Source organism: Anabrus simplex, chromosome 13 (assembly GCF_040414725.1).
Source record: "Anabrus simplex isolate iqAnaSimp1 chromosome 13, ASM4041472v1, whole genome shotgun sequence".
Classification (NCBI taxonomy): Eukaryota; Metazoa; Arthropoda; class Insecta; order Orthoptera; family Tettigoniidae; genus Anabrus; species Anabrus simplex.
The window spans coordinates 106680748-106693336 of NC_090277.1; the positions used below are offsets into that span (position 1 = coordinate 106680748).

The 12589-nt window shown below is 38.8% G+C and overlaps 1 protein-coding gene across 7 annotated transcripts in view; it reads right to left on the bottom strand.

Annotated features, from left to right (window-relative positions):
* The window catches only part of Isha (Insulator su(Hw) mRNA adaptor), a 402024-nt gene that overhangs the window by 266395 nt on the left and 123040 nt on the right, over nucleotides 1–12589 (bottom strand). For 5 of the 7 annotated variants that reach the window (XM_067156870.2, XM_067156869.2, XM_067156868.2 and 2 more), the window contains exon 8: nucleotides 11773–12023. In XM_067156870.2, coding sequence (XP_067012971.2) covers nucleotides 11773–12023 — 251 coding nt within the window. The remainder of the gene's footprint in view (nucleotides 1–11772; nucleotides 12024–12589) is intronic. The other 2 variants (XM_067156873.2, XM_067156871.2) reach the window with 1 other exon arrangement.

Genomic DNA, 12589 nt, shown 5'->3' on the forward strand with positions numbered 1-12589 from the left:
TAAGTCAATGGCTACAATCTTTTGCTCTGCAAGAGGAAATCCACAAATTTCTATAGGAGAAAATTTCTAAATTGCTAAAAGAACATGACTGGCTGTCTTGCCTAGTATTTCAGACTGACATGACCAAACACTCGAATACCTTCAATCTGATACTGTCCACCTCAGTTGTGTAACTGTTAGCTCTAGTAGTTGCCATTCTCAGATGCCCAGGTTCGATTTCTGGTACTGCCAAGAATTTAACATTGGTGGGAAGGCTACTGTGTAGTTAAAAAGGTGCATACAGCCAACTTCCATGGGCTGCACCACCTCAGGATGAAGATATGAACTGATAAACTCATTAACGATATGTACAGTGTACTGCAGTTTGTAAATTTCATAGGTGTAGTTTCGTAGTGACACCAATGACATACAATAACTACTCAGATTAAAAATCTTTATTATTATTATTATTATTATTATTATTATTATTATTATTATTATTATTATTATTATTAACATTTACCATAAAATGAGCAATCTAATAATAATAATAATAATTATTATTATTATTATTATTCAAAGATTGAATAAAGTCGAACCAAAATCATTTCCTTTCGCGGTTATTGTATGTGTACAGTATAGTTAACCCTCTTAGGACCACGCCTATTTACAATGAGTATGCTGAGAATGCCACCCACTTTATGCCTGGGTAATAAGGCACTAGCAAGAAGAGCACGATTGTGCTCCTGGCAATTTCAGTAAGTATCGGGAGGAGCGTTCGCACTTCTTACCACTCAAACGGTTAAATTATTTCAGTAGAAACTGAGTATAACCAGTAGAAATTTAAGTATTAAAAAAAAACACTTGATAGTAACTTCAATACAGGCAGGTAATAGGAGGTAGGATGTGGCCAATAGACCATAGTTTGGGCGACCCTGCTGTAGATTATACAAGTAAATGGAGAAATTACAAAGCCCAGATGAATGAAGGTGAGTCAACAATTGGCAACGGGTAAATAGGCTACGGTACATAAAGCTAACTCTGAAATTCAAAATGCGTACAATAATACCAAGGAATATACTACCACTGAGCAAACCTTATGAGCCAGTTGCTTCCTTTCCGGTTCTAGCTCTGTCCTATCCCATAGTCACCATAAGACCTCTCTGAATCAGTGTGGCATAAAACAAACAATACTAAGAACACTGAGAGAATCTGAACCAACACCAAGCTATGACGTGCTTCTTATATCGGTTACTGTGACACCCGCTGCCGAGTTCAATACTTATCTGTCCTGGCCTTTGGTACTAGGCAAGATTGTTACTAAGCAAGTCTGAGTTGTGCGCTGCTCTGTTTTGAGCATTAAATCGTCGAGCAGCATTGGGTTGACAACTGCGTAACGTTTATATATTAAGGACGAGCTGTCGTGGCACTTAGTATGTGTATGATTACATTTCTTTCGACTCCTCGTGCTGTTACAAGTAATAAATCTCATTATAGACCGTATTGGACATCAGGATATGAACATTAAAATAAGAATAATAGTTAACACCACCTTTCCAATACTTATCTTTCCTTATAAAGGAAATAAACGTTACAACAGGCATTGTAAAATGGGACATGTTTTTCTTAAACTGTCGTAAGCATCATCAGCCAAAATAAATCTTAGCCTAAAATTAGGTCAGGGCCCCGAACCTAGTGTCCTTAACATATATGGTACCCTAAGAATCAACATTTACATTTAGAAAATCAACATTCTATGTTTTTTTTACACTAATTTTAAGCCTATTTTGATTTTCTAAATGTAAATGTTGATTCTTAGGGTACCATATATGCTAAGGACACTAGGTTCGGGGCCTGATCTAACTTAAGGCCAAGATTTATTTCGGCTGATGATACTTACGACAGTTTAAGCGAAACATGTTCCATCTTACAACGCCTGTTGTAATGTTTATTTCCTAAATATAAGGAAAGATAAGTATTGGAAAGGTGGTGTTAACTATTATTCTTATGTTCATATCCTCATGCTGTTCCAAAGATTCTGAGGCACATAGATGGCAGGCATGCCAATCCGTCAGTGCATTGTCATGATGCATTCACTTCCTGATTCTGTCTGGGCCTTTGCAGTTTTCGCATCATTGGTGATCCTAGTCTGATCTCTACCATCCGGTAAAATTTAAGGGGACTGATGAGTGAGTTTTGAAAATCTGAAACTACTGGACGGATCATTTTGAAATTTTAACCACAGGTTGATATACCTATAGTTAGGACACATTCTGAATTTTAATTTGATTGCTCAAATAGTTTTTGAAATAGTAAAAAAAATATTATAAAAAACATTGGGTCATAAATGTTCCTTGCGATGGGAGTTTTCACTCATTTTCATTCATACTTGATAAACATATCCTAAATAGATGCATAATTAGAAATTGCTTTTGAATTTGATGTGCCTTTAATATGAGGATCAGGAGAGAGAATCAAAATGATTACATTTATGTTTTGCCCAAAAATCAGAAATTATTTATATTTGAAAGCACAAATAATGCAGTTATTTTTCACCGACATAAAAATTAAGAGCTAATTATAATTTTCATACATAATTAAACATCCAAACCAACTTTGAACTAAATGCAGTATTTTCCCAACAATTTCAAATGAAAACTTGGTTTTCACACAACTAATAACGTGAAGTATCAAACCAGGAATAATTAGGCACACTCCAAACTATATTACCTTTGTCACAGAGCAATATACACCAACAAATATTCCAAAAACAACCCACATGGAGCGAATGTCAACAAAGATTGGTAGGAAGTAACTATAGTATTTGAATAAGCAACTCCTCTATTTACTTCATTATTGATAACAAAGGTATCCTCCTCTGCGAACCATGTGACCTTGCCGCGGTGGGGAGGCTTGCGTGTCCCAATGATGCAGATAGCCGAGCCACAGGTGCAACCATATCGGATGGGTATCTCTTGAGAGACCAGACTAACGAATGGTTCATCGAAAGGGGGGTAGCAGCCTTTCGGTAGTTGCAAGGGCGGCAGTCTAGATGATTGACTGATACGGCCTTGTAATATTACTCAACATGGCTTAGCTGTGTTGATACTGCTACACGGCTGAAAGCAACGGGAAACTACAGCCGAAACTAACTCCCAAAGACATGCAGCTCTCTCTGTATGAATGATGTACTGATGATGGCTTCCTCCCGGGTAAAATATTCCCGAGGTAAACTAGTCCCCCATTCGGATCTCCGGGTGGGGACTACATGAGAGGGGGCGATCATCAGGAAGGTGGATACTGACATTCTGCGAGTCGGAGCGTGGAATGTTAGAAGTTTGAATCGTTGTGGTAGGTTAGAGAATCTGAAAAGGGAGATGGATAGGCTAAAGTTAGATGTAGTTGGTATAAGTGAAATACGTTGGCAGGAAGAACAGGATTTTTGGTCAGGCGACTACCGAATTATCAACACAAAATCAAACAGGGGAAATGCAGGAGTTGGTTTAATAATGAATAAGAAAATAGGGCAGCGGGTAAGCTACTACGACCAGCATAGTGAAAGAATTATTGTCGTCAAGATAGACACCAAACCAATGCCCACCACAACAGTGCAGGTCTATATGCCTACTAGTTCAGCGGATGATGAAGAAATCGAAAGAATATATGAGGAGATAGAAGATATAATACAATATGTAAAAGGTGACGAGAATCTAATTGTGATGGGAGACTTGAATGCAGTGGTAGGCCAAGGAAGAGAAGGTAGTAGAGTAGGAGAATTTGGATTGGGACAAAGGAACGAAAGAGGAACTCGGCTGGTTGAATTCTGCACTGATCATAATTTAGTCCTTGCCAATACTTGGTTCAAACACCACAAACGACGGCTGTATACGTGGACGAGACCTGGAGACACTGGAAGGTATCAAATAGACTTCATTATGATTAGGCAGAGATTCAGAAAACAGGTGTTGAATTGCAAAACTTTCCCCGGAGCAGACGTGGACTCTGACCACAACTTGTTGGTCATGAAATGCCATCTGAAGATGAAGAAATTGAAGAAAGGAAAGAATGCAAAAAGATGGGATCTAGACAAGTTGAAAGAAAAGAGTGTGAGGGATTGTTTCCAGGAATATGTTGCACAAGGACTAAATGAAAAGGCTGAAGGAAACACTACAGAGGAAGAGTGGAGAGTCATGAAAAATGAAGTCAGTAGGGCTGCTGAAGAAATGTTAGGAAGGAAGAAAAGATCAACTAAGAATCAGTGGATAACTCAGGAGATACTAGACCTGATTGATGAACGACGAAAATACAAGAATGCTAGAAATGAAGAGGGCAGAAAAGAATACAAGCGATTAAAGAATCAAGTGGATAGAAAGTGCAAGGTAGCTAAGGAGAATGGCTGAAGGAGAAGTGCAAGGATGTCGAAGGCTGTATGGTCCTGGGGAAGGTAGATGCTGCATACAGGAAAATCAAGGAAACCTTTGGAGAAAGGAAATCTAGGTGTATGAATATTAAGAGCTCAGATGGAAAGCCACTTCTAGGGAAAGAAGACAAAGCAGAAAGATGGCAGGAGCACATCCAACAGTTGTATGAAGGTAAAGATGTAGATAATTTGGTTCTGGAAGATGAAGAGGCTGTTGATGCTGATGAAATGGGAGACCCAATTTTGAGGTCAATAGGAACAAGGCACCTGGAATTGATGACATTCCCTCTGAATTACTGACTGCCTTAGGAGAAACCAGCATGGCAAGGTTATTTCATTTAGTGTGCAAGATGTATGAGACAGGAGAAGTCCCATCCGATTTTCGGAAGAATGTTGTTATACCTATTCCCAAGAAAGCCGGTGCTGACAGGTTTGAAAACTACCGCACCATTAGTTTAGTATCTCATGCCTGCAAAATTTTAACACGTATTATTTACAGAAGAATGGAAAAACAAGTTGAAGCTGAGTTGGGAGAAGATCAATTTGGCTTCAGAAGAAATGTAGGAACATGTGAAGCAATCCTGACTTTACGTCTGATCTTAGAGGATCGAATCAAGAAGGACAAGCCCACATATATGGCATTCGTAGATCTAGAAAAGGCATTCGATAATGTTGATTGGACCAAGCTATTTATGATTCTGAAGATGATAGGGATCAGATACCGAGAACGAAGAATTATCTACAATCTGTATAAATATCAGTCTGCAGTGATAAGAATCGAGGGCTTTGAAAAAGAAGCAGCAATCCAGAAAGGAGTGAGGCAAGGCTGCAGTTTGTCCCCTCTCCTTTTCAATGTTTACATAGAACAGGCAGTAAAGGAAATCAAGGAGAAATTTGGAAAGGGAATCACAGTCCAAGGAGAGGAAATCAAAACCTTGAGATTTGCCGATGATATTGTTATTTTATCTGAGACTCCAGAAGATCTCGAGAAGTAGCTGAATGGTATGGATGAAGTCTTGGGTAAGGAGTACAAGATGAAAATAAATAAGTCCAAAACAAAAGTAATGGAATGTAGTCGAACAAAGGCAGGTGATGCAGTAAATATTAAATTAGGAAATGAAGTCTTAAAGGAAGTAAATGAATATTGTTACTTGGGTAGTAAAATAACTAACGATGGCAGAAGTAAGGAGGACATAAAATGCAGACTAGCACAAGCAAGGAAGAGCTTTCTTAAGAAAAGAAATTTGCTCACTTCAAACATTGATATCGGAATTAGAAAGATGTTTTTGAAGACTTTCGTGTGGAGCGTGGCATTGTATGGAAGTGAAACATGGACGATAACTAGCTCAGAAAGAAAGAGAATAGAAGCTTTTGAAATGTGGTGTTACAGAAGAATGCTGAAGGTGAGATGGATAGATCGAATCACGAATGAAGAGATACTGTATCGAATTGGTGAGAGGAGATCGATTTGGCTAAATTTGACGAGAAGAAGAGATAGAATGATAGGACACATCTTAAGACACCCAGGACTTGTTCAGTTGGTTTTGGAAGGAAGTGTAGGTGGTAAGAACGGTAGGGGTAGACCAAGGTATGAATATGACAAGCAGATTAGAGCAGATGTAGGATGCAATAGTTACGTAGAAATGAAAAGGTTAGCACAAGATAGGGTGGCATGGATAGCTGCATCAAACCAGTCTATGGACTGATGACTCAAACAACAACAACAAAGGTATACTGGATGGCATAAAGAAAATGAAACTCAGAAACTAAAGGAAATGATTTCAATATTTTATGGCAGAGGTTATTTCATTCCCATGTATAACAGGTTGCCGTGCTTAGGTATTTAATAATGACGCGCAAACATCTTTAAATCACCACCAGGGCTTTAAAAATGGCGCTATGGGAAAAATTTCAACAAAGGTTTGGGCGCTAATTTTCGGCAAAATTCAAAATTCGGTATTTTGGCCTATTTTCATGAAAACACTCATAAGTCCCCTTAAATATAAAGTTAATATTCAAAAAGTTACAAAGAGATATACAGTGTAATTAGATATGCTCTAGTCTGGTGCGCGGTCTTATTACGGGCAAGCATGCGCTCGTTTGCTGCGTGTTAGTTCAGGTCAGTAGTGGGGAGGTAACCATACAACAGTCGCACAATCTTAAGAAGTTTGTTAATTACTAAACTACGAAAGGTGATGTTGAAACTGCCTGCTTCCATTTTCCACACAGTTTCGGCACCTCATTAGGAAATTCATCATCCGCTGTAGTTGACGTTAAGGAATCCCGACAATTTCCATATGATTATGGATCAGTTCTTGTATGGTATGCAGGTTCATCTTGTAAAAGGCATTTTTTTTAAATTTAACCGAGACATAATAATTGCTGGCAGATAAATTGGAGGAATCGAAGGAGCCACAAATCCCTACTATTAACTCTGTTCTGTGGAAACACTTCATGAATTTCTCTCATGAAATTATTCACAGAGTGAGCAATGGCAAAGTCCAGTTGAAAAAACTGCAAAATCACACTCACTTTGGTTGATTCTATTTCAAGGGTTAGTATTGTATTCACGTAACAGAACAACCTTATTCTCAAGATGTCCTATGATTCTTACACCAACGATGGACACAATACACAGATTTATGAGTCGTGGAGGGGCACCTCAAGTACTAAATCAGGTTTGACTGCACTCCATTAGCGACTGTTTTGGAGGTGGAACTAGACATTGTCCGACAAGAATATTAAATGTGGGGTCTATTTGTGCTTTGTATGCGTTTTTCCAATTCAACTCACAAAATGTGTGCCTACGTAGAGGGTCACCTGGATGAAGAGCATGTGGCACAGGTATTTTATACACCGTTAAGTGTAATAATTTAGTTTCCTTTTGCAGAGACCCACTTGTTGTGCAAGATGCCAACGTGATTTTTAGGAGAAATTATGGACCGTTTTAACTTGGAACGTCTACACCAAGAAATCTTCCTTGAAATAACTTCGAACATCTTCAGCTGACTAACTTTACACATATGAATAGTACATAAGAGCACTCTGTGCCACATGAACCTTAATACACTTTATGACTAACTATAGAATTAAGAAAGGAACAAACCACGTGCACACTTGGGAACAGACTAAATAAGTCCGCGACATTGGACATGTATACAAAGTCAGCCAGCAGGGATGCGTGCACACATGAAAAAAAAAAGGGTTGGATCGGGAAACAAAACCTGCCATGGTATACCGCACCATTCCTTTCCCCTGAAATGAAATCGGTCAGCCCGTTAAGTCCAAACACGATTTCAATAAAGTTTCCCAGATGGAAAAGTTCCAGGTTGTATGTACAACATTCTACACTCTTTAATAATGTTCTTCAGATTGTGGGAAGTGCTCAGAATAAGAAACCAAACAGTGTATATATCTCAGAGAAGAAAAATTACGACACTGGTCATACTTTGCAAAAATCTTGACATTTCTTAAGGATGTGCTGAATGTGTGGACAATGAAGGCAGGCAATTTCAGTATTTCCTTTCATAATGTGTTAGTAAGCAACACATTTCTTAAAATAGTTCATGATACTGTTGTATGGATGATCACCACCACTGAACTCTGCCGACACAAGAACGCCAGTCGTGCTCACCAATAGGAAAAACACAACTACTATGTTTGCACTACCAACAACAAAAGGTAACCTATCATTAGTGGGGTTCATGCAGACTATTTCCTGAATGGAAGCTTACTGCTACATAACCCACACCACACAGGCAACTCACTCAGTAGCAAGTAATTAAATAGAACAAACAAATCCAAATCAAGTCATACAGTATACAGAAAGATAGCATCATTGAAAGGAACACACAACAGGAAAAACACAGTGATGGTCCAGTGTGAAAGAGGGAGAAACAGAAGGAAAAAAAAAAAAGAAGAAAAAAACAATAGGACAAGGACAATCTCCACATCTTCTCATACACTCTCCCCTCATCAATCCCAGTTCTCTATATCCATCTCTTCCCAGCCCTGACAAGCTTGTTTCCACTTCCCAGTTTTGTCAGGAGGACAGACCCCAACACTCACCAAGTGACCATCCCGACATATGCTCATTCTTGATGTGGAAAGTGCACAATAAGAAAGCCGAACAAATACAGAAAAAGGGAAGAGACGAGAACAAAAAAGGTGAATACAGGTGACAAAAGACTAGGAACACAGGACAAACACAAAAGGGAAAAGCAACTCAACAGGTCAATATAAACAGTCTAACAGAAAGGAAGAAACAACTGCAAATCAAGTAATATGTGGAAAGATAAGAACATCGAAAGAAGAACACAATGGCAAGGTAGTGCAGAAAGAGAGAGAAATAGAAAAAGAACTCAAAAAGACAAAAACAACCTCCGTATCTTTCTACACCACCATTCTCAAACAGATCGGCTTTCTCCTCATCAACCAGTGTTCCACCATATCCACACCGTCTCAGAGATTGATGAGGATTTAAGGATGACAGTGTGTGTGAAGATGTGGAAATTGTCTATGTCCTTTTGAGTTTTCTTCTCCCCTCTTCCTATACTGACTTGTACTAGAGTTCTTCCTATTGTGGTTTCCTTTCTTTCTTATCATTCTATACAATAAGGAGAATTAAATTAGAAATAGCTGCCATTTTGGCATATTGGCTCTGTGAAGTCATCAGACCATGTACTGGCCATGTAACAGATGACCACATGATGGATTAAGATACGATATCTCTGCACATGTGATTGCAGCCAGATTTTTGCTGCCTAGCGTATGGGTCAGTCCATCTCCAAAGTCGTGCAAGCTTTCCACGAGCCACCATGTCAAGATTATTCCCTGCACATGTGGATTCAGGGAATAACACCACCACCAGGGTCAAGTGCAGTGAAGTACAATGTATTAATGACAAAGGTCACCATTGGCTAGCTCGGATGGTAAGAGGTAGAGTACAGCAGATCACTAGCAAATTCAATGCTGGACGACAACAATGAAGTGTGAGCAGGTATGCCCTCCAGAACCATCTTCTCACAATACAGTACACAAGTCATCATCCCATCTCTGTTCACTGCACATCTGAAGACAAAAGGACTGACATGGCAAAGGAACACCACTTTTGGACTTTTGAAGCATGGAAAAAGCTCACCTGGTCAGATGAGTTGATACAACACAACTACAAATACAGGTGTGTGCCCTCGACTACAAATACAGGTGCGTGCTCTCGACCTTACTCCAACCAATCCCTGTGAATTACAGGAGGTTGTGCAGCGGCCATGGATCAGAATGGCTCCTTTAAACCTTCAGTAAGTCTATGTAACGCCACATCACTGCTATCATCAGGGCAAAAGGGGGCGCTACACATTACTAGCCAGCTATCTCTAATTCAACTGCTATGACTTCATCAACAGCTGGTATCTTACGACATGTCAATGCTGCCAATTATCAACCAAGCCCATACCGATAAGGATTAACCTTTCAAATTACCCCTTGGACAGCAGGATATCAATAAGCACTTAAAAATAAGTCTCCATACAATTAAAAGGTCACTAAATTTGTTATCTAATTCCAAAAGGCAAATAGAAAATTAGAATGAAGCGTCATAACGTAAGTTCAATGCAAATGAAAATTATTGCTCTAGATTTTTTGTTTCATTCAAGTATTAATGGAAACAATTCAATCAATGACAACTCAATCATTTCATCAATGGATTAACCTTGTTCCCCAATTTGCTATTAGTGAGAACTATCCTCCTGACACAGAAAATATGAATATTTAAAAGGTATACACAGTAAATACTAGCGATACTTTCATAAGCATTATAAGGAATGGAAAGGAAAAAAACAAGTGACATCATGTGTAGACAGATAGGAACAAAATAGGAACACAATAAAATAAATACAATGACATGTCAGCATTGGAAGGGGGACAAATAGAGGAATAGAAAAGGAGACAAGGACAATGAAAACACAAAAGGACAATTCTCACATTTTCATAATAAAACAGACTTTTTCCTCATCAATCCCAGTTCTACATACATCCCCCCTTCTACTCGTTTCTGCTTATCGCATTCATCAGAACACAGGACATCTTGGCAGATCTTCATTTTTGATTTGGGGGGGGGGGAGTGTGGGTTAAGATGAAAGTCCTATAAACCCCGAGAAAAAGTTTCTTGATTCATGCTTCTCACATTAGGACTGAAGATTAGTTAGACTGCACCTCAAAGAGCATTCATGCCCACCTTCCTGATGAAACTGGGAAGCAGAAACGAGGTCATCGGGGGCTGAGAAGAGATGGATGTAGAAGAGCTGGCATTGATTAGGAGAGAGCTGCTCTATTAAGAGTACAACAGTGTATGAAGATATGGAGATCGTCTTTGTCCTCTAGTATTTTCATTTTTGATCTTGTCTGCATCTCTATAATGTTCCAGTTCATCCTCTTATGTGTTTCTTTCCATGTTCTCATAGGCTCCCAAAAGCTAATAACTGTTCTCAGAATTAGCAGATTGAAGAAATGGCTCAAATCATATCTGCATAAAATGGATTTCATAGCAAAGCCCGTATTGCCGATAGTATACTTTTTAAATTTACAGTCAAAGGTTCCACCTTTACAATACTGAAAGTTATGCTTACTTACAGTGATACTGACAAGTGTCTGGACATGTTTCGTCCTTCATTTTGGGCATCATCAGCCGGAAATACTTGTAAGATGAGTAAAATAGACAAGGTCACAAATTCGCATTAAAATACGACTTGGGTTACTGAATACGTCAGGTGAAAATACATGATAAAATTCGAAGAATTCTTAAAATGCTGGAGCTCAACTTTTTTTTTTCTGTTGAGACAAAAATAAAATTGAAATCTGTGAAAAATTACAGTAAAACAAAATTATTCAACTACACCATAACCTTTCTCCTTGTGTGCACTGACAGTCAAATATTCTGCCTGCCTCATAACCTCTTAGCTAAGAATGATCAAAGACACATCACGCCAACATAAGAAGAGCTCGATCATTGAATTTTTAATGGAAATATTACATGTGTTCAACAATTTTATCTTCATCTCAACAGAACAAAAAAGCAATTTTAAGACCATTCTTTGAATTTTATCATGCATTTTAACTTGACCATATTTTAATGTGTATTTGTGACCTTGTCTATTTTACTCATCTTACAAGTATTTTCAGCTGATGATGTCCAGAAAGAAGGACGAAACATGTTCCGACACTTGTTAATGTGAAAATATTGAAGAATCTCTCTGTTTCATTCAAAGTCCAGACCATTCCACGAGAAATGTTAGTCTCATTATTTAAATATCACATACCTCCTCTCTGGCACTTAAACATAGACACATGATGGATGGATACGGATGACTGGTACTCACGCTGTTCTGTCGACAAACTCCACCTCTGAGTCGGCTTGCTCCCCATCCTCGAGCGGGCTTCCCTGGCGAGAAGAGATACGAGGCATCACCGTGGGCGGTTTGTAGCCGGGCGGCGGCTGGGACATGTCCAGGACGGGGTAGGTGTACGCTGGCTTGTGCTGCTCAAACTCATGCTGTTCATAACGAGACGATGGGACAGGGGCCTGCATCTCAGCACCTTTCAGCTCGCATTCCGATGCAAACGGGAGGTTCTGGGGAGTTAGTGGAGGCACAACGCTCTGTTACACAAAACACACACACACAAAAATACATCCATGAGGCTTGCACAATTGTGCAGCCTCTCATTCCTTAAGATATGCATGTGAGTCTTGTAATGACGAGCGGTGATGAGGAAACACTAGGTTGTAGCATAAAGGAAATGTGGCTACATTTGGAATTAATTTACACAAAATACAGCAAGTATCTACTAGACACACAAACAGTGATTATATGGCAGGAAAAAATTACAGAATTTGAAGAAAAGGTACTTTTGATGTCACTGAGAAGAATACTAACTACATCCTAACCTCCTTTTTTTCATTAACAAACAAAAATAAAATTGTGAGCTTCCAAAATGTACGCTAATAAAAGGAGAAAGGAATAGAAAGCTTCAACACACACAAAAAAGGACACATTATACTCAACATTTTCAGTAGATTCTCAACTACTAGTGAAGAGAACACTAGACTGATGTATAATTCAACACAATTGAGTTCATTTTTTTTTTTTCTTCCCCAGACATCATTAACCCTAGGAATACAAAGATATTTATTGTTAC